This window comes from Symsagittifera roscoffensis, unplaced genomic scaffold (assembly GCF_963678635.1).
Source record: "Symsagittifera roscoffensis unplaced genomic scaffold, txSymRosc1.1 SCAFFOLD_191, whole genome shotgun sequence".
In the NCBI taxonomy this organism is placed as follows: domain Eukaryota; kingdom Metazoa; phylum Xenacoelomorpha; order Acoela; family Convolutidae; genus Symsagittifera; species Symsagittifera roscoffensis.
The window spans coordinates 73,287-95,981 of NW_026970653.1; the positions used below are offsets into that span (position 1 = coordinate 73,287).

Genomic DNA, 22,695 nt, shown 5'->3' on the forward strand with positions numbered 1-22,695 from the left:
TCTACCAAAATAGTCGGATCAACAAAAACAAATTTAAAGAACAACTTTGATGCGCTCATTTCGGAAAAGTTGTTTTCAATAATTTCAATAAGTATTATTTGTTCCGAGTTTAGAACAAAACGGATTATTTATGCTTGGTGTGGTTTGCTTTATTCAGTCACTTTTCGCCAATCGAAATAAAAGTTTTCAACAGATTTTTTTTACCCCATTGAAACTATCGACTTCTTGAGTTCAAATCTTGATCAAAATTTTTTTAAACTCCGATCAATTTTGCATTTTTCTAGGAGTTTGAAATAGGCTAATTTGGACTAAATTCTGCGCGCTTTGAAGAATTAATTTGTAATGCTGAGAGCGTAACGCCAACTATTTTTGCGTGGCGAATTATCCCGCAAAACAAAATCTTTCCAAATTGTACTGAGGTTAACTAATCGATCGTATTTATTTCGTAGGACTTAAATTTCATCTCTGATTTTGTCCAAAATTCATAGATTTTCAGTATTTTTTTAAAAACTTTCCGATATGGATTAAGCGGCAGTCGGAACATTCAGGTATTGCCCTGATATATGAGCAATCTTGTTGGCTATTTGTCGCACTTTTTGTGTGCCATATGCAAGACAAGCATGTATGGTGAAAAGTAGCGGAAAATCACAGAATGAAACATGCAATGAACGAGATATTGAACACAAAGCGACTTTCAGAATAGGAAGTTATTGCCAAGCCAATTTCAATATTTATAGTAATATTGCTTATCGTGTAATATTGCTAATAAAGGACCATCAATTAAAGCCGCTCATCGCTGTAGAAAACCTGTTGTTCCTTCGACCAATGAACTTGGGTTGTTAATTGCCGTCGTCATTTCTTAAGTAACCTGAAAAAAAAAACATAGAGGGTATCCAGATTGGTACAATATTAAGATATCTCTAGCTATGTCCCCTCTTTAGTACCTAGTAAGAAATCGCCATCTCTATTATGACCTAGTTCAGCGGTTAATCAAATGCGAATTTTGTACCTATTATCAAATCTCGTGTCCCCCTTTTGCAAAAAGGGGATAATTGAAGAGATCTCAATATTAAAAGTTTGTCTCTTGTTTTTGAGCGGCTTTTTCATTTGAAAGCTGAATTCAGGTTGGACGAGCTGAAAAACAATGAAGTTGTCACCCTTTAGCGGCGAACTGAAATCCTTGATTAGATATGGTAGATCCGATGCATTGAGAGAGAATATATTGCCCTCCTTTAGCAAAAAGCCAGCACTGCTGGCTTGATTTGATTGTTTAACGGAATGGCTTTGGGAAATGACCCCCCAAAATGGTGAGAAAATAGAATAGACTGAGTTTTTGACGTATTTATGGACCAAAAAGAAACTGCAAGATGTCCAAAACTTTCAACAAACTGGGCATCTGCTATTTATTTGTAAAAATTGATTGTTTATTGGCTGATAGTCTATTGCTAATTGTACCGAACCGTTTTTCATAGCAGTATTCACAATGGGAGCCAAGAACTGTTCACTCGTGCATTTAGTCAATCGCACGATATGTTCTTATTAGATGAGTTTTTTTTCAGTTTCTGCCCCCACTTTTGCTTGAAACGGCACCGGAACTTGTTCTCCCTTTTCTTGACTTATAATCAGCGGGGAATTGAATGATGAGATAATGCATGAGGTTTCTTTGCATATCCAAACGTTGAAAAACTAAATCCGAATTTCTCTTTGTATACGGCTTCCACTTTTCCCAAATTACATTAAGGTCTACTTTAGTGACTACATCCGGACGATATCCGGTCTAACTGGAAATATCTGTACTCCCAGTTTCGATTACACATCTAGTACGATTCTCTAAACATAGGAATTGAGCGGACTTTGAATTCCATCCCAAAGACGAAACATTTACGATCGGAGTACGAGGCAATTCAACCTTGCACTATTGTAGTTGACATACATTGTATCTATTGGGCACTTTTGAATGGGGAAAATCTTAGTTGAAGGCAAGTAATTGGTTATCAGATCAGCTGTTCATTTACAAGCGAGGGAGACCGGGCTGCCTGTGTCCGCGGTCGTTTTTAATAAAGTTTTTGCACATCCGAAAGTAATCTGAAAACTCCTCACCTTACCGGTCGCCGCCTTTTTCACTGACCCGGTTGATTCCAAAAATGGGGATAACTCACTTGGGAATATTTCATTGTCAGTCGCCAAAACTGCCAACTCCGATTCCATATGAGAAGTTATGAAATTAAAGCCTAATTTGGTCATCTCGTCCAAATCTGCATCTCCATTTGCCACCCTACAAAAACTTCAGCCCTTAGCAAATTGTCCTTTCTTGCTACAATTCAGGCAAGTGACACCTCGAGCTTGGCAGGATTGTTTATGATTCTCATGAATTTATTTCCAGAGAAATTGCAAGGCTTTCCGGAAATATAGCAAATAAAGAGGAAATCCAATAGCGAGTTTTCCGATTTCTCTTGTTCTTGGTTCGAGTTCTTGGTTCGAGTTTGATTGCAGCCGATTGATTCTGTCTGAGAGTTAAGTTTTTTTTTTGCTCTGTTCTAAAAACAAAGATCTATGTTTGATCCGGAAGTTTCGAAATTTTTTTGGCTGGATTGGGTCTGACTTCCCGAGGATGACGGATTTTCTAATTGTTTCTGAAAAGTGGATGCAGTTTGTGCCCCCTTTTTCAGAAGCAGGGCTTTTTCAGTGTGCACATGGCGGATACCTAAGTCCCTCTGAATATCCTTAAAGTGCATTTTAGCAAGAGCAAAACAATGAAAAAACACATGACGCTAACTGCTTCGTTCTCTCTATATTAATAAAGTCTTACCAAAATAGGTCTTACTAGATCGAAGTTGTTCCATCTAAACTTGCTGTTCCGACTTCTGAAGAAATTGCCGGAACATTTGAGCTCGGGTTTTTTTTCTCTAGACAAATATTGACTTTATTGAGTTAGGACCGAGGTGTATAACTCATAGAGTAATTTCGGATAGGGTACACCGTCTGCTCGTCACGCTATCTTATTTTCGGCCGGATAGATTCGTGCAACTTCTTAGTCTAATACCAATCCTAATCTTACTCTTATACTATCTAGTCTCAGGTTGTTTAACTAGTCTCTGCTAGGCTCAATAGATCTAGGGTATACTGGTTTATTGCGGTTGCTGAAGTCTTCTTGGAGAGTCAACTAATTTCTAAGTTAAATTCAAATCTCTCTGGTGCTGAAATTACAAGTAATTTCAGCACTTACAAATAAGTGGGTTGTTAGTTAGATGGATCATGATTGGTTAATATTAAATACTTTACAGTGGTAAAATATCTAATTTATCCAATCATAAAATGTAGTTTAGATCAGGTTCCATTATGACAAGCCATTTTTGACAGAATTTTTGCCGCCAAAACGTATCGTTGTCTTGAGCTCAAATTTAAAAAAATATTTGACCTGTGATCATTTTTTGTAAACTTATGGGGTTTTAAAGGTTGCCATTTCGGCCAATTAGATTTTCTACTTTTGTTCAGGCGAATTATTTCACTTTGCACTTTTTTTAAATTGTTTTTGAAAATTTCATCACTTTTTCAAAGCAAACACTTCTAGATGGACCCTAAAAGGCAGTCGGAACAATAAGGGCTTTGTCCTGATACGAGCAGTCGTGTTGTAGTGTTTTAAACGTGATTTTGTTCTCGAAAAAACTTGAATACACAAGAATATATTAAACAATTCCAAAATGCTGCTGATTGCGATTGTAAATAAACCTTCATTTTTTATTCAAAGTTAATTTAAATTAATTTGATTGTAGAGACTTTCGATTTCTCCAGAACACAAATTCATTTTGATTTTGATTTTTTTTTGCATAGTGCTGACTTCAATCTAGAGAAATCATGTCATTGCGTATTTTTCAGCTTACATATTTTAATCAAAATAACTATTGACATAATGCAGATAAAACCTGTTTGATTAAAAATTTATAAAGAATACATGATAAATGATTGTTCCAAGTTAAGATTATACCATTCCATAAGCGTCAAAGTTATTTAAAATCTTGAACTTCAAATTTTACGCGAACACAATCATTGGTTTATTATCAAATAAATGGGCAATACTTCATTTGAAACGTCCAAAGGCCGTGAAAATTTTAAAAAAATAATGCAAGATTATACAAATGGTGAAGCTAAAATGAGCAAATTGCGCAAAAATTGGTATTTGCAATCACATATATTCAAATATGCGTTACATTCTCTCAAGATCTACACGTGCATATGGTTGCAGAGAAAAATTCAAAACAAAAGAGAGTTCCTCCGATATACAATTTTTATTACAGATCATTGCCGTCCGTGAACCAAGTTCGCTTATGTCGCACGCTCGAAATCTCACTCGAAGAAACTGGAGAAAGCGTTCCTCAGCTTTTTGATCGAAGCATCGTCGGGTTGCTCTGTGGGCGGCGGAACACCTGCACTTGGAGGTGGCGCACCGTTCATTCGTCCACCCGGTGGCATCTGCTGGCTCTGGGGAGGTTGCTGCGGAGGACCTCTTTGAGGAGGTCCCGCTGGAGGTCGAACTCCTCCCATTCCTTGAGGTCCCATCGGAGACTGCTGAGGAACCGTAGGGGGCATCTGTCCTTGAGGTCGAGCTCCTGGGCCGTTCATGCTCATACCTCCCATGGGCCCACTTGAATGAGGGGGTTGACCTCCCATGCCGGGAATTGTGGGTTGCTGCCGGGGAGGCGGCGGCATCGGTCCGGAACTAGGAACCCGATTTCCAGGACTGGGCATAGGTCCAGTTTGGCTTCTAGAGGGCTCGTTTGGTGACGATTTAGGAGGTTGGTTTTGAAGGGGAACCGGTTGCTTGGCATGTTGTGGTTGACCAGGCAAATGACCTCCTTGTGGCGGGACTTGATTTCCCATTGGACCTTTGCTAAGATCGGAACCGGGATGGTTGGCCAAACCCTGCTTGTGCTTTTCGTCCGCCATCTAAAATTGGTACTTAATTAACAACTTAACTAATAATTTTTTCAAAATAGTGATTAATTTTCACACCATACAACAAGAAACCAAATCAAAATACACAATGCGATATCAAGAAATGAATGCCGCGCATACACATTTCCATAGATGAAGTCGATCGTTAAAATTTGAAGCGACTATAGACTATGGCCAAAGTGTTGTTGCCTTGTCTTACCATGAGAAGCAGCTATGTGCAAAGTGAAGAAACTAAATCAAGGCGGGCATATACAATCATTATTCAATCGCTGAATTGAAGTTTTTCGTCTTGTGTTCTCAATGTGACATCTTATAGCAAAAGAGAGATTTAAAGCTAAAAACATCCACAAATTATAATGATGGGGCCAGAAATGACATCACGAAGCGATGATATTAAGCTGATTGCTGATGATTGGCTGAATCAGCGAGTGGACTCACGCATCAATCAGTTTCACCTTTTTGGTCATCGCAATTACGAAGAATTTTCGACCTAGTCGTGTCAGTCGATACATTTTGCTTCCCGACGTCGAATACCCGACAACTCTGGCCGGTCCTCTTCGATTTGCCAAGTTTTCTTCTGGAACGTTCGGTGAAAACATAGTAGCGATGATTCGACCACCGATTCCAATTTTTGAATTTGACTGTTGATTGGGATGATTCGGTTTTTTGAACGAATCACCCCGAGTAACACTCGAGTCGCTTTTGCTAGAAGTAATTCTGCTCGAGTTGGTGGCAACTTGTTTGTTTGCTGTCGATTGAAGTTGCGAACTAGCAGAAGCTGCTTTAGCGTTGCGAATGATCTATAAAATATGGAGGATGTTTTATAACTTCAAAATGGTTTAATGCGAGCTTGTGTTTTTGCTGTTGAAGTTTGATGGACTCTGGTCTTGATGAGATGACGTGAGGTTATGAGATTTAACAACTATAGGTGTCTATATGCACAAATGCGCCCAAATTATCCGTGCCACCGATTCGGCACACTTTTTTGTTCAGCATCCATTTTAACTTCAAAAAAATGTTATTCCATATCTCAAAATTGAAACTAAAGTAAGAAAGACACCCGCTGAACAATTTGCATTAGAAATGAAATCACAATATGCAATTTAAAATCGTGTGTAGATAAGGCCGCGATATTTAACCAAAAAGAAAAAAAACTACGGAAGAAAAACAAAACTTCAAAACTCATTTAGGGACATACTTATACCAGTCACTTCGCCTTTTGCTTACATAAGATCGGTGCTAAGTAAAATCATGATTATTTATAAATTTAATAATGATATCAGATGCCGCCGCAAATTTTTCACAATAAAATAGAAGTGCTGCGTCGAAAATCTCACTGAATATATAATGCATGAAGGTAATCTTGATGCTTTGATAGATGAAAGTATGCCGACTATAACAAGAGGTGAAGAAAGGTCACGCTAATGTGTCGTGATGAACATTCTCTTGATTACTTCCCCATTTTCTTGTTTACTACCATCTTTGTTTACTTGTTTGTATGTGTTCACCTTTTTCAGTCGGGCAACCGCAACCACTTTCCTACCGAATCTACTCAATCTGAAAGTGGCACCCGACGCCGCGTATTGCGCCCCCACAGTGCTGTAGCCGCCTGCTACGTAATAGTTAGGGAGTCGACAGGAGGCGGAGGAAGTCTGTCCCCCAGCTGGACTGGCTCGGTGTTGCTGCTGCTGCTGCTGTTGGTGGGGGGAGGAACGAGAGGAGGGGCGCGAAGAGGAGTTGCCGCCGCCGCCACCACCACCCGAGGGCGCGTAGTTTAAGGCAGAGGCCTTTCACACACAACAAAATTAGAACAAGGGCCTTCAACTGTTCCTGCTAAATTGTTTTCAGCAAGGCCTGGTAGCAATAGCGCCAATCTTATCAACAAAAACTACTAAATTGTGGTAAAAATCTAATAATTTACCAAGAAATTGAGTGTTAACAAAACATGCGCTTGCGAACTTGGCAACTCAATAGAATACAAAATATTCAGGGTTTTGAACAATTAGGCGGATCTTGAATTATGCGGTTCCACTTTTAAAATGTTTTTGAAGAGTTTTCTCGTCCAAATAAACTCTAGTGTTGACAAAAACTACTTGTTACAAAATTTTCATTCATGAAAAAAATTCTTGTCATACAATTCCAATAATGGTTTTTCCACTTCTTTATAAGAATCGAGCTGCAAGCATTCTTTACAAGCAATTTTTGCATCACTGGAATTGTATGACAGGCATTTTATTCATCAGAAAAAAAATATTTTGAGCTTTTGCTTAAATTTTCGAAACAGCGAAGTTAAGTGTCAATAATATCCCACATAAAAACCAATCGAAGATTTGCCATCTGAGTTTTTCCATAAAACTTTGCATCAAAAAACTTGTTAGAAAAAACGTAGCTTTTTGTATTCAGATAGAATTTTTACTTTCAAAATTTCAATGGCTGAAAATCGTGGTTTGTTTCTTATTTGTCTCATTTTTATCATACCATAGAAATTTTTTTTTCGTTTTTGTAGTAAGAATATGACTTACCTTAATAGAATAATAAGCGTTTTTTTCTCGAAAAAGTCGAAAATTATGGAGCCACTTCTTTAAAATGCATTAACTTAGACAATTAAAGATGGGATTTATCAATTTCAGAGAATCCAACATCATTTATGGAAAAAATACTGATAATTTAATTTTCATAAATTGAGCTGGAAAGATAAACATTTGTCATAGATTAAATTCAAGAATTTGTTTGATGAACAACTTTGCCAAACAAATGACAATGACATATAATAATAAACAGATGTCAAATAATCATCGAAATGGGTTGAGTGATATATCATAATGAAGCCCATTTAGTCGTGATTTGAACGACATTAAAAATTTCCCAAAAAATCCCAGTGTTGAGAAAAAATTGTTAAAAAATTTTGTTTTTTTTTTCGACCGAATTCAGTGATGATAGTTTGTTAAGTTGGTCTTTCAGGCTAGGAAAAATTGGTTTCTTTTAATCGAAACTTGTTTTAAACGCTTTGGCACTTCAAAAGAAAAAATTTAAAAAAATTGTGCAAAAAAAAGAAAAAATTCCAATTTTTTATTTTTGGTATACTTTTTTTTGAAGACAACTACTGTTCTTATTTTTGCTTAACTTACTAACTTTTTACGCATGCATATATTTTTCTCATTTCAGCGCATATAAAAAACGACATTAATTTGGAGAAATTAATACTTTGAAGATCTTCATATTGTAGTTTTCAGGAATATTGTCGAAACATTCAATGCTACTTGCACAGCAACCGACTATAATTGTTTTTTTTTAAATAACTTTTGGGAATTGCCCCTACTACAAAATAGCTTCGAGTTTCGCTTAAAATCTTCTAGCTATCTAGTTTAAATATCGTATTCAGTTTGCGTCTACGTCTTCTCATTCTTCCAGAAATTGAGAGGAGCCAGAGCGTTGCTTTTTCCTGACAATTTTCAATAGTGAAAAACTTTTTTTTGGATTTTGTAAAAACTTTAATTAAAAATGGATGAAGGAAATCCAAATTTGAAAAATTGCTGATAATAGTCATCATTTTTGTAAAGTCAAGGTTGCTCAAAGATTGCCAATCTGAACTTATTTATGAACGTGTGGATGTAGTGAATTGTCCACCAAGTATTTTAAAGTCAACATTTTGAATCTAACTATCATATTACCATGATCACTTATTCTCTGTGAATCAGACACCTACCAATCGTGTATATGTTAACGTCAGCTTATGCGGTGCTCAAGCTGGCAATCTTCGTCAACTGTTGAAAGAGTATAGTTTGCTCATTCATCTCAAATGATTCTTGTATTTACTTATTGTTCCGACTTTCGATACGAAAGTAACGGAATATTTGTGTTCGGGGTGGGTTTTTTTTCTACAGACAAATTTCGACTTTTTAAAAAGCCTATTTTGACGGAAATTTTTTATATCATTCGAAAGGTATTGTTGTCTTGAGCTCAAATTTGAAAAGATATTTCACCTGTGATCTTTTTTTGTTAAATTATGGGGATTTAAAGATTGCCATTTTGGCCAATTTGGGACAATTAACGCGCGATATATTTCGCGCTACTAACGCGTAAGCGGAGAGTTAATCCGTCATAGAAATCGTTCCAAATTGGTTTAACGAAGCTTATTTGCCATAGTTGATATGTTACAAGTAGTGAAATCTATCCTTTTGTACTTTATATGGCGTGTGGGGGATGATTTTTATCAAAAAAATTTCAAATTTAAAAAGAAAAATTTCATTTTGTTTTATTACTTTTAATTTTTTAATGTTATTACTGCTCCATAAACCTTAATAGGCAGTTGGAACATTCAGGGCTTCGCCCTGATACGAGCAGTCTGGTTGTTTCGACTTTCGATACGAAAGTAACGGAAAGTTTGTGCTCGGGGTGGGTTTTTTTTCTTCAGACAAATTTCGATTTTTTAACTAGCCATTTTTGACGGAACTTTTTTATATCAATCAAAAACTATTGTTGTCTTGAGCTTAAATTTGAAAAGATATTTCACCTGTGATCATTTTTTGTAAAGATACGAGGGTTTAAAGGTTGCCATTTTGGTCATTTTGACCAATTTGGTACAATTAACGCGCGATATAATTCGAGCTATTAACGCGTAAGCGGAGATTTAATCAGTCTTAGAAATCGTTCCAAATTGGTTGAAAGAAGCTTATTTGCCATAATTGGATTGTTTCAAGGAACGAAATCTATCTTTTTGTACTTTATATGGCGTGTGGGGGGATGATTCTCATAAAAAATTTCAAATCTAAAAAATTTCATTTTGTTTTTTTTTTCAATTAATTTTTTAAAGTTATTACTGCTCCATAAACCTTAAAAGGCAGTCGGAACATTCAGGGCTTCGCCCTGATCCGAGCAGTCTTGTTTAACTTTCATTTTAATTCAACTCTATTATAGCTTACTCTATATATAGAGGTTTAGGAGAATTTGCAGAACGTTTTTTATCCATTTATCCTTGTATCAAGTGGGAAAGTGTCATTAGTCCAAAAATTCAGACCTGAGAGCAGCTTAAAACATCCAGCTCCAAGTCAAACTAAAATAACCGAATAGTTATTTTATTATTGTTCCGACTTTCGATACGAAAGTAACGGAATATTTGTGCTCGGGGTGGGTTTTTTTTTCTTCAGACAAACTTCGACTTTTTAACTAGCCATTTTTGACGGATTTTATATCATTCGCAAGTTACTTTTGTCCTGAGCTCAAATTTGAAAAAATATTTCACCTGTGATCATTTTTCGTAAAGTTATGAGGGTTTAAAGATTGTCATTTTGGCCATTTTGACCAATTTGGGACAATTAACGCGCGATATAACTCGCGCTATTAACGCGTAAGTGGAGATTTAATCCGTCTTAAAAATTGTTCCAAATTGGTTGAAAGAAGCTTATTTGCCATAATTGATTTGTTACAAGGAGCGAAATCTATTGTTTTGTACTTTATATGGCGTGTGGGGGGATGATTTTCATCGAAAAATTTTCAAATTTTAGAAAAAAGTTTTTCATTTATTTTATTTCATTCAATATTTTTATGTTGTTTATGATAGTACTGCTCCATAAACGTTAAAAGGCAGTGGGAACTTTCAGTACTTTGCCCTGATACGAGCAGTCTTGTCTAATTTAATTGCCAGTTTTGTCTTTTATTGGAAAATTTATGTTTTTTCACTCACAGCTTTTTGTCTAAAGTAAAAACAAGTGACTAGCTTGGGCAAATAGTTTCGACTAGCTTGGGAAAAAGACGTTTTCTCTAAGATTTTTGAACTTCATCTCAGTTTTACACTTCATTTTTAGAAATTTGTCTATTTCAGAGGTTATAGACAGACAGCAGCTAGTGCATTGCTGTCACGCGATGTGTCGCGTAATCTTTTGCGAAATATTGGAAGAGAAAAATATCAATCTAGCATAATCGCCTGTTTCTTTTTCCCGTTTGAAAACTAGAAAAATAGACACTGTTTGTAAAAACAAGTAACAAAATGCATTAATATTATAACAATTTAAGAATTATAACAACCACTTAGTTTTACCATGGTTACCTTCACAAGATTACCTGTTCTGAAAGTGGTTTCCCTTTGATAAGTCACCTCACCAAAAGGTAACCATTAGTTTTACCATGGTTTCTTTCCCAAGATTACTCGTTTTAAAAGTTGTTTCATTTGATAAGTAACCTCACTAAAAAATCTTCACGACATTCAATTTTTCAGACCATTCAACCCAATCAGTTGTTATGTACAAAAAATAAAAAACTGGATGATTTCAGGGAAAGTGTTGCACATACGCTTCGAACCAAACAACACATACGCTTCGAACCAAACAAACGCTGTGTGCCAACTTTTTTCGAACTTTTTTCTATTTGTTGATTATAAGACAAAACACTAAGAATTACATCTATTAAATTACTATTAAAGAAAGCAATTGTCATTTAGTTATATTCACTCACGTAAATACATGTGCCTGGGAAGCCCATTCGATTTGGAACTAACTTGGTACAACTATGATAGTTGGGTCCCTACAATATCTATAGATCTCTTAGAAAGTATAAACTTTAAAAGTTATGGAAAAACCATGAATGACAGTAAATTTGATTTTGTTAATTTATAACCGAAACGTTTGCGCCATTTTTTCATAGTTGCTTCATGTAAGGACCCAACCCAGCTACTATTCTTAAGCCACCAAACGGTGATTAAACTATTGTAGTCACTGGCAAGCTGACAGATTAGCTTAAACTTTTAAGATGTTCATTGGGATTATTTTTTTCACCTGAGGCGTTGGAGGCAGTTGATGTCCCTGTTTGCCGGACAGCGAGCCGGAGCTCCCCGATGACACGCCTGCTGGTTGCGGACCCATCCCTGGTCCGCCTCCCATTGAGGACCTGCTTGTGGCCGGCGAGTGCCCCGAGGACGTCGATGACGCGGCGGGAGATGGGGCTGAGGGGCGCTGGGGAATCTGCTGCTGCTGCGGTTGCTGTTGTTGGGGCGAGGGGATGGGTCCAGATGTTGGGGGCTTATTGTACTGCTGAGCCTGGACTGGAGGCTGCTGCTTGGGCATGGCGCCAACGTCATTATGAATGTGCCTAATAAAATTTGAGAACAAGATCATAAATATTATTGGGACAAAATCTGAAAAACCTAAAATTATTTCGCCTGCTACATGGTTAGCCGTTACTTTTTAAAATCCTGCTATTCATGCGTCACAAAACTACATAAAGGGCTTAGTGGCAAGTAGAATTTCGAGGGTATTCGTATGGATATTACTTCATGTCTGCGGGTGGTCCTGTTGCAGCCACCCCCGTCGTGACTCCCGCTGGCGTCACTGGTGTGGCAGAGACCCCCTTGGCAATGGCGTCCATCCTGCTCAACACCAGGTCAGCTATGGCTCGCTTGTCCTCCTCCTGTTTGTCCCCTATCAGCGGCATGCAACAGTCGTTTACCTGCACAGAAAGGAGAAACCATATTACTGGAAGACTGTGTGTCAATAATGTGTTGAATACTACATTGATAAACAACTCTTGTGGACAGAATTTTAAATAAATTTAAAATGGCCTCAAATTTTTTCAACTTACCTTTTTGAGTAGCTATTGGGAAAGCGAGTGTGATAATGGCCATTGGGAAAGCGAGTGTGATAATGGAATCGGTGAGTATTTTAATAGAAAATTTAGAAAAACAGTAAACATATGCGCTTGCTGTTTTTTGTCGTAATATTCTCCAAATTTTTTCATCAGAGACCCATCTTTAATTTAAGAACCATAGTTGTCCATCGCACCTAGATGTGATTTAAATATGATTACCTCTATGATGTAGTCCTTGTTGTCTCTGCCTCTCAGAGCACTGATTGCACACATGTCCAGTCCACCGAACAGATCGCACACCTGGTCCATCCACATGCGGAACCTAAAGTGCACTTCAGATGAGAATCACATCAGACAAACACTTGCTGATGCGACATTCGAAGAGAGAAAAATTCCAGAATGGTTGTGCTTGGGTGGTGTTTTTCGACTCCATAACTAGCCATTTTAGAGCGGAGTTTTTGTTAACAGTCTGAAAGATATTAATACCCTGAGCTCAGAGCTTAAAAAAGATATTTAACCTGCGACTATGTAAATTTATGTAAAGTCTCATGTACAGTTGTGGGGCTTTGAAAAAAGGCAAATTGGATAATTTTGGAAAGATAAATGCGCATCGCATGAATTTTGCAATTTTTGATTAATGCGTTGCGTGCGCGGCTAATTAATCTGTCGTCGAATTCATTATTCCGTCGTGATTTTCTGTTCTGCATGATGAAGAAAATATGTATTAGAAACATTTTAGGACCAGTCACCAAAAATGGATATCTCAAAATAGTACAAAGGGGGGACCCTATGGGTCGGCAGGGTGTCGAATCCCTGAGGAAGATCTTCTATTAGTGTTAACCTTTTCTTTATCATAGACCACTCCTATTAGATCAGGGGCGGATCTAGGATTTTCTCGAGGGGGGGGCGGATTTTCAAAAAAAATTCGAAAATTTTGACCTTTTTTTTTAGGTCGACCAAATTGATTTTTCGAGCTCTCCCAAAGCACTGTTTTGCCCCTATTTTGGCAAAAAAATTTTGCGCAGCAGGCAAATTTTTGAAAAAAACGGTCAAAAAAGCCGTTTTTGGGTGCTTTTTCAAAATTTTTGACAAAAAAATCGCGTTTTTTTTTGGCGCGCGCTCCCCCTCAAAGTTAGTATATATTGGCGCCAAAGGTCGGCCAAAAATGGATTTCTGAAAAAGTATCAAAGGGGGGACTCTTTGGGTCGGCAGGAAGTCGAATCCCTGAGGGGGAGAAGCGTCCCCCCCCCCGCACCCCCTAAATCCGCCCCTGTATTAGATTATTTCATTTTTTGGTTAATCATTGATCAATTTTCATCAACTAGTGAATTTTTCCATCAGAAGTCCGAGTTCATTATTTTGGCCAGGATATGTGAATGAATCTATTCATTGAGTGATGACTCACGTATCGTTCATGTTGACCTGCTCCACCACAGCCGAGCCCAAGTTAGATTTCCACACTGAGGTCGACGAAGTGCGCCTGAAACACGCAAGCAAATGGTCAAGTCAAGGTCAATTATGACATATTTCTAACCCCAAATCAATCAATCACACTACTTCTTTTTTTCCGTAATCAAAAAGCTATTTTTAAATGTTCAATTACATTCTTGGGGTGATTTACAGATTTAATTGGACACTTTCGCTTGAAATATCCGGCTCTACTTGTCACTTTAAGTCTAGCTAAATGTCAATCGTGTGTAAAGAACGAATGAAACTGGTAAAGAGAAGCAATATATCATCACATTTACTGCAGTCACACAACTAAACATAACTTTGGAGTGGTTCCCCAAGAAAAAACGTGAATCTTTTTTTCCAGGATCTTGAAACATTGAAAAAATTTACAAAAAAATGTGAGAATTTTTTCTAATCTTTTTGGGCAACAATTTAAAACTTTTCATTAAAAAAGTTCTGCAAAGGAGCGCTGAATGAAACTCTTAAAACTAGTTTTCTTGTTTGTAAAATCAAATTTTTTACCATTAACGAGTCATTTTTATTTAAAAAAAGGCTACTCGGTCGCTTTACTCGCACAAAATTAGACTAAAAATCGAAAATATAAATCAATTTTTCTCAACATGGGGAAACTTTTTAAAAATTATTTTTTATTTTGTTCGAATCAAGTCTCAAAGGGACTCGAATACGATATATCTCTCGACCCATTTCGATGATTTTTTGTGGTGCCTGATTTTCTTGTTTTTCAAGTAAAACACCCGAATCTAAAGTTCCTTCTCATTTTCAATGGCCGGAACAGAAAAAAATTTTCGTGCAACGATTTCTTTTCATTCCAGCCCGCTTACTTTTGCTTTTTAAAAGACTAGTTTCTCGTAAAACACACATTTATTTTAGAAAGGACATTCTTGAAAAATTTGTTGTCCCTGGAAAATAATTGTGATAAATTAAATAAACCGGAAAGTGGAATACATAATTTTCAAGCGAGCTTTAAGCTGTTTGGTAAACTCATTGTAGCACATTTCAAAAGAACCATAAACGCAGTTTTTTCTCTTTTTTTGTGTGCAGAAAACATTTGGCAAATTAAGATTATGTTTTGGAAAGTCAATTTGGTTGACCTAAAAATATGGAGAAAAATGAACATGGAGAAGGTAAACAAATATGTGACTGGTTATTTTTTGTCTGTGACTGATTAATGTTCCCACAATTAAAATTGGGGATAAACTTTGTATTCAGGTGTGTTTTAGTTTTTTTTTCTTTGTTTTCCACTTGAGATCAGGTGCAGCAGGTAGTCATCGAAAAAGTTTGAGTGGTTTATCATATTACAGCCATTTCAGTTGCAATTTGAACGATACTAAAACTTTTCAAGAGTTTTTTGAGTAAGTCTAAATGAAGCGAGCGAGCAGGCTTATATTGGTTGAACCTTGCTTGAGTTAAGCCGTAATATCAAAAAACGGCATATTAGGATTCAAAACTTCATAAAATTTCAGCAAAAAAAATTAGAGAAAATTTTCAATTTTTCGCTTATTTTTTAAAGTACATAATTTTTGTTTTTCTAGTCATTTATCATTTTTCTAGAAAAAATTTTGTCCGATAAGACCAGGGGCGGATCTAGGATTTTTTTGAGGGGGGCGGATTTTCAAAAAATTTTGACGAAATTTTTTTTTTTTTTTAGGTCGACCAATTTGATTTTCCGAGCTCTCCTAAAGCACCAAATAGTCCTCCTTTGATGAAAAACAGGTGAAAAAAGCCGTTTTTAGGCACTTTTACTTTTTGATTTGAAAAATTTTGACAAAAAAATTGCTTTTTTTTTGGCGCATGCTCCCCCTCAAAGTTAGTATACATTGGCGCCAAAGGCGCCTTTAGAAAAATTTTAGGGTCGGTCGGCAAAAATGGATTTCTTAAAAAGTACCAAAGGGGGGACCCTTTGGGTCGGCAGGGGGTCAAATCCCTGAGGGAAAGGGCGTCCGCCCCCCCCCCCGCCCCCCCCCCCTAAATCCGCCCCTGGATAAGACTATTTTACTATGATTATCAAATATGCCTACTTTTAATCTATCGTTCAGAACTTTTTCAGAACAAAAAAAACGACACTAACATGAAAAAACCTTAAGACTATAGTGGGAACATTCTGTGCTACTTGCAGAGTATCCAGCTATCCTTCATTTATTAGTAAACTGTCTATCTATCTCTGTATGAAACAAATATTTCAACCAAAGGATAGCCAGCTGCTGTGCAAGTGCCGACCAGAACTGAAAGTGCCGACCATAAAATAAAAAAGAACTTTTGGAATTTTTTTCAAAATCTTTAAAATCTTAGCAGAGTTTTATCATTTCTATGATTTTTTCGCAAAAGTTGCTTAAACTTCCGAAAATTAAATTCAATGAACCAGGCGCGGATCTAGGAATTTCTCGAGGGGGGCGTGGGCGGATTTTCAAAAAAATTGGATAATTTTGTCTACCTTTTTTTTGGTCGACTAAATTGATTTTCTGAGCTCTCCCAAACCACTATAAAGACACTAATTTGACCAAATTTTCTGCGTCGCAGGCAAATTTTTGAAAAAAGGCCAAAAAAGGTGTTTTTAGGCACTTTTTGGAAAATTTCGACCAAAAAATTAAGTTTTGTCGGTGCGAACTCCCCCCCCCCTAAAAATTAGTATAGATTGGCGCTGAAGGCGCCTTTAGAAAATTTTTAGGGTCTGTCGGCAAATATGGATATCTCAAAAAAGTACAAAGGGGGGACCCTTTGGTCGGCAGGGGTCGAATCCCTGAAGGGGGTGCGTCCGCCCCCCCCCTCTTAAATCCGCTACTGAAATGAACTAAAACTGAGTTTTCACGGCTGAACTTGATTTTTGAGACTACTATTAAAAACTTGTTATAGTTCTAGTAAATTCGCTGTACTCGCTCAAAATTAGACTAAATATCCAAAATTTTGAACAATGACAATGAAAATGTTTGGAATTTATGAAAGTCTTTCGAATCACGACTGAAAGGGCTTTAATATGATGAATCATTCGACCCATTCCTTTGAGATTATTAATGGTAACTGATCTTGCGTTCCTGATTATGCTGAAAACAAAAATTGAACAAAGCTCCTCTCCATTTTCAATGATTGGAACCAGGGGCGGATTTAGGGGGGGGGGGGGGCGGGGGGGCGGACGCCCTCCCCTCAGGGATTCGACCCCCTGCCGACCCAAAGGGTACCCCCTTTGATACTTTTTCAGAAATCCATTTTTGGCGGACCGACCCTAAAATTTTTCTAAAGGCGCCTTTGGCGCCAATATATACTAACTTTGAGGGGGAGCGCGCGCCAAAAAAACGCAATTTTTTTGCCAAAATTTTTCAAAAAGTGCCCAAAAAGGGCCCAAAATAGGGGCAAAAACAGTGCTTTGGGAGAGCTCGAAAAATCAATTTGGTCGACCTAAAAAAAAAAAAAAAAGGTCGTCAAAATTTTGGAAAATTTTTCGAAAATCCGCCCCCCCCCCCCCCCCTCGAGAAAATCCTAGATCCGCCCCTGATTGGAACAATGGTTGCTTGAGGAAATAAGCATTTTTGATCGACTTGGAACAGTTTAAAATTTTTTATTAATTTTCGAAAACCTCCCCGGAGATAGCCTTAAATCCTTTTCTGATAAGAATGACGGCTGCGTCTTTTGACACTCACATGTAGACCTTGTACTGGTTTCCTATTTTCTGCACTCGGAAGTCGAACTTGCTGTCTATGAATGGCTCAGAGGTGCAGTGTGTGTTAGCCACCTGAACCAGTCCACACAGCTCCTCGTAAGTCTGTCCATTGTCCACTCGCACCTTCCCAACTCCCCCGTGCTCATGGCCCACTTTCAACACTACTGGGAAACGAGGCTTGTCCGTCTGAAGATATAAAAGACCACACAGTTAAGCAAATTTTTTTTAGTTATCCTCCCTATTGAAAAGGGGAATTCGTTCATAAGTATAAAATTCGTGAAGAAGTAAAAATTATATATACAATTAGAAGTTTTATCGATACATCTCTACTATCTGTCCCTACAACACAGATATAAAATATGCGTATTTTTAAAGCACCACTTTTTCATCGGTTTCAAGTATACTTTACTAAATAGCTGCATCAAGTTTCATTAGCTGCGGTTAGTATCTTGATAATTTAACTTTCGTTAATTAAACTCCAAACTCTTTGAATATGAAACCGGTTTTGCGAAGTCAGAAGCATCACTATGGCTTTAGTTTTTGCGACCTTTAAGAACATTTGGGCAATTTTCTTATTTGGGAAAATCTACGTACGGACAAATGGTCGCACTACCTCTAAATCAAATTTGAAGAGATAATGCAATTGATGCTGAAAATACTCTTCTAAAGTAATCTTTTTGCTTTATGTGTAATTATTGAACTGTGATAAAAAACAAACCCAAGCACGAAAATTAATTTAACCCATTGTCAGATTCGTAAACATGGTTAGAACATTTTTTTATAGCTTCAAAAGTTTTAGTTTTATCTTTTCCTGTCCATTTTAATTATAGTAGCAATTTCTGCTACGTGGGCGGAGTGATAACTCGGTGCTTAATCAAATGTAATCGACTTGTCAAATCACTCGCCCCAGTCGAGAGTTGATTTATCAGCCTCAGGGATACGAAATTACAGTGAAATCAAAAGCAAAATCGACTTATAATTGTTTGCGGGGGATGTGTGTAAGATATTAGAGCTGATGTCAAAAAAAACTGGCGGACTTCTCCATCAATTGTTTTCTTCTGTCGACTAAGTGTGAAAACATTTTCTGACGCAGATTCTGCTGAAAGAAAAAACCGCTGGGGCATCGAAAGCTTGCTTTTTGGCTGTAGCTTACCATCTGCTTAGAGGTTGGGTAGAACACCTGCTCAATCAAGGGAAACTTTTCTTTTCCAAGTTTCTTCTGCAGACCCACCAGTTGAGAAAACTGCACAAAAACAGATATTTAAAAATTATAGAATAATATTTTAGGTTGATCGAGATAGAAGACTGAGTTCGGTTTACCGTCCACGGTTTGCTCTGGAAGTTGTACACTGCATTCAGTGAGTTAACACTGGGAACTGAGCCGAACTGGAGTGCAATTAGCAGATTGGTAAAGTCATCAGTGGCAGTTTTTGGTTGCTGTCTCACTAAGACGAAGTCCGGTCTAAATGTCCTGAAAAAGAAAAATATGCATTAGTAGTTCTTTTCAAACATTTTGAGTAAAGATTTAAAGAGGCTTTCTCCTTTTTTATAGCTCACTCGAAGAGAGTTCCTGATCTCGGGCGTTTTCAGTTATACCCAGTAAATAATGAAAAGTTGAAAACAAAATTTTTGTTGCAAAATTGGATTGATATTACTTAGAAATGCTGTTTTTTTAGCATGGCAGATGCCAAAACGAAGCAATTTCGTTTAATTTACCCTCAAATAGGTCCTTTTCCTTGTTTTCTCACCGTTTTTTTTTTTCATATAAATTTCACAAATCGGAAATCAAATGCGTTCTGCGTCGCTGTTTAATTCTCATTTCTTTCAGTTTTCCGAATCGATTCAAGGCTCTGGATATCAGCCTTGTGTTTTCATTTTTTCTTTTCAATTTTTATCATTTAAGGATTCTGATCTCAACCTAATGCTAAATACGAAATAAATTTTTTTAGGGCAGTATACTTAATAAGGTAAAACACACGAATTTTTTTGCAGTTGGATCTGGATTAGAAGCAGTTACCTTAAAAATATATTCTTGTGAGTCTTAAGAGTCGGTCAAAATTTATTAAAATAAGCCTGACTATTCTGGTTCCAAATTGAATTAGTTTCCACCTGAAAAATAGGGGCAAATAAAAAGCACTCTGATAGTCTCTTTGACTGCGTTTTTTGTTGATTTGAACTTTGCGGTTACACACTTTTTTGCAACATAGTAGGTGGCGCCAAACTTCTATCTTTTTGCTTATATTTTTAGCACTTGTTTATTTTCAGCGCCAAGTAAACACTGGATATCTTCTATAGTTTTTCCCAAGGGGGTCAAAGCCATCAAAGCAGTTCTTCTTCTAATTTTATTATCTGCATTTTTGTTTCGAGGTGGCTTTTTTCGCAGAGTATTAAATCAACGAATCTGAAGTAGGAATGGCTTGTGACAATTCATTCATTTTCTCAAGAATTTCTTTTCAGTCAGTTCGAACACATTTTTGACGTGGACTTAAGGGCCTAATTTACACCGTTTTGCTCCCAGGGAAGACATAAAAGGTATTCTGTTTGTTAATGGAAGTAATATCCATTTGATCCCGTTAGCTGGTTCACCCGTCGGCTTGATAACCCAGCAACATTTTTTCAAAATTTCACGCGCAGGGTTCAGCCGCAGGGCTCCTTAAAGACACGACTCCTCCCTACAAAGTGTGCAAATTGCAACCAAAATTTCAAATTGAAATCTATTTTTGACCAAATGAGAGAAAATGAGAGACACCTGCGATGGCCACGGTCAGTAATTGTAAGCAAAAGCAAAAGTTACTTCATCCCATCAGAAAAAAGTCGGGAAAAAGTCTACAATAAATGATTTTCTTTGTTGATAAAAAGTCTTATAAGGTAAAAGAAACTGAGCTTATTTTTCCAACAGAGAATTCGATGCCGTCATTTTTTGGCTTTATATGCATGAAGGTCTCCAAAATGGAATGTTGGAATGTCAATTTATAGATGATCTACTTTCTGGTTTTTCCTTAGTACTATTTCATGCAGTAAAGGGTTTCCAGACCACCTCCCCTTCCAGTAGAAATTGGAACTTTTCACTGCCCAGAGCCTTTTGTACTACTTTATGACATTTTCTTGGCTGACCGGCCCTAAAGTTTTTTTTTAAAAGTGCCATGCACTGGACGACAATATATACTGGAGTTTGAAAGAGAACGACGAGCTGAACAATAAGCGCTTTTTGTACAACTTCTATAAAGTGGCCAAAATTGCTATCTAAATTTTTATTGAAAAATTTCGAAATGCAGAAATACAGACAAAAAAGAAGGAATAACTTTATAGTGTTTTGGGAGACCTCAAAAATTAATTGGGCCGGCTTAAAATTTTCAAGTTTTTGAAAACTTTTCCTTAATTATTATTTTTATCTAGTTTCGTTGAAACTGGAATGACTTTTTCCTGTGTGTAAGAACTGACCTGACGACTTTTGGTCCTCCTCTGCTGATGTGCATCTCAACTGTGGCTCCGGTGTCCGAATGCGACTTCACAGAGATCTCCGCGAACTCAGCCTGAACAAACAATTATGTCATACTGTTGCGTAAATTATTGCGCTAAATCATTTAATTGTGTAAATCAATTAGTCAGATAGAACGCAGGGTTTGTAATTCTGGCAGCTAACCTGTTCTACTCTAATGTCATAGTCTCCATACAGTTTGCGCCCCCGGAAGTATTTATTCCTAGAAAAAAAAAGAGCAACGTCTATCTTAGATTATACGTCCAAAAAAAAACAAATAATTCATAAAATAATTTATAGATATTTGATTCAGGTATGAAATGACTCTAAAAAGCAAACGAGGTAGTGCACAATTATTTAAAACAGCTAACCAGGCAAGACTCAAGGTATTTTATCTTAATAATTCATTTTTTTGTCAAGTGTTTCTCGCAAAGAAAAACTAGTTCAAGTCCACTTTATATTTTGGATCCAGTCTGTTCAATTTTTTAAAATCAAAACAAAAGTACCAATCTGTCTGTGGGTCGTCAATGACTAATAGAATTTTAATCTTGGGCAGTGCCGCATTCTTGGCAGTCTCCGCTACATTCTGGGCCTTCTGGGTCAAAGAGGAGAAAAATCCACCCATTCCCCCTCCCGCCGAGGGGGTCGGCTGCTGTTGGGGAGTTGAATTTGCCTGGGCTGACATCTGCATCTTTCTCTGCTCTGGTGGAGAGCTAGGAGCGCTGCCCGCACCTGAAGGCAAATATCAAAGATAATTGTTTTAAAACTGACAAAGTCTGCTTAAGAAATACGTGCAATTGTTCTGGGCTTGGTAATTTTGCCTCACCCTCGAGCAATGAGCGCGGATCATGGTGTGTCTCAAAGATCCGGCCTTTCGGTTGGCAAGCGGATACATAACCAATTTGACACCACACCGCTATCAGTTGCTTCTATCACGTTGAATGATGCAGGAAAATGTTAAGCAGGAAAATTAACCAAATGTTAAGACTACAAGTGATTTAAACGACAATCGAAGGACATTCAGCGTTACAAAAATTAAAAAGAACTGATCTTTTTGAACAAGAAACTGCTGACCTCGATTTTGGAATGAATAAATTTCATTTTCATTTTGTTAGTAAAATTTTATGTTGAAAGAGTTAGCAAATGGGCGCGATGAAATAAGAAGTAATGGGAATTGGACGAAAGTAAAACAGAAGACCTAAGTCGAAAAAATGAGATTTACGTTTTCAGTCTGTTTTTTCAAAAACTCACCTGCAGCGCAGAAGATTTTCAAATTATAGCGTCTTTTTAGTGTTTCTCAATATTGACTCACAGGGGGCACTCTGTAAGTCAATATTGAAAATCCACCACTCCACCCCTACCAAAACAATTGTAGATCTGTATCTGTGCCTGCCAAGTTAAACATATGAAAAGTTTTATGCTAAAAAAATTTTGTGTTCCGTCTCGGTTGTTTTTTTTCAGTGCAATAATCATAATGTGCTGTTTACTTTATTAAGTTTAAGTCAACAATTGAACAAAAATGTCTTTTAGCTGGTTTTAAATTTTTTCCAAGTCTGAGTTT

The 22,695-nt window shown here is 37.1% G+C and overlaps 1 protein-coding gene across 3 annotated transcripts; it reads right to left on the reverse strand.

The window, feature by feature from the left end:
- Positions 1-3,797: 3,797 nt before the first annotated feature.
- On the reverse strand, positions 3,798-21,866 carry LOC134855893 (synapsin-2-like; the record flags this gene model as incomplete). 3 transcript variants are annotated; one of them, XM_063872278.1, is given in 13 exon segments in its annotated part: positions 3,798-4,944; positions 5,409-5,753; positions 6,462-6,740; positions 11,724-12,036; positions 12,218-12,393; positions 12,751-12,853; positions 13,937-14,011; positions 17,637-17,842; positions 18,810-18,899; positions 18,977-19,127; positions 21,098-21,189; positions 21,300-21,357; positions 21,641-21,866. In XM_063872278.1, coding segments are annotated over 13 exon segments (2,714 nt in total), but the record flags the coding sequence as incomplete, so codon positions are not given.
- Positions 21,867-22,695: the final 829 nt, after the last annotated feature.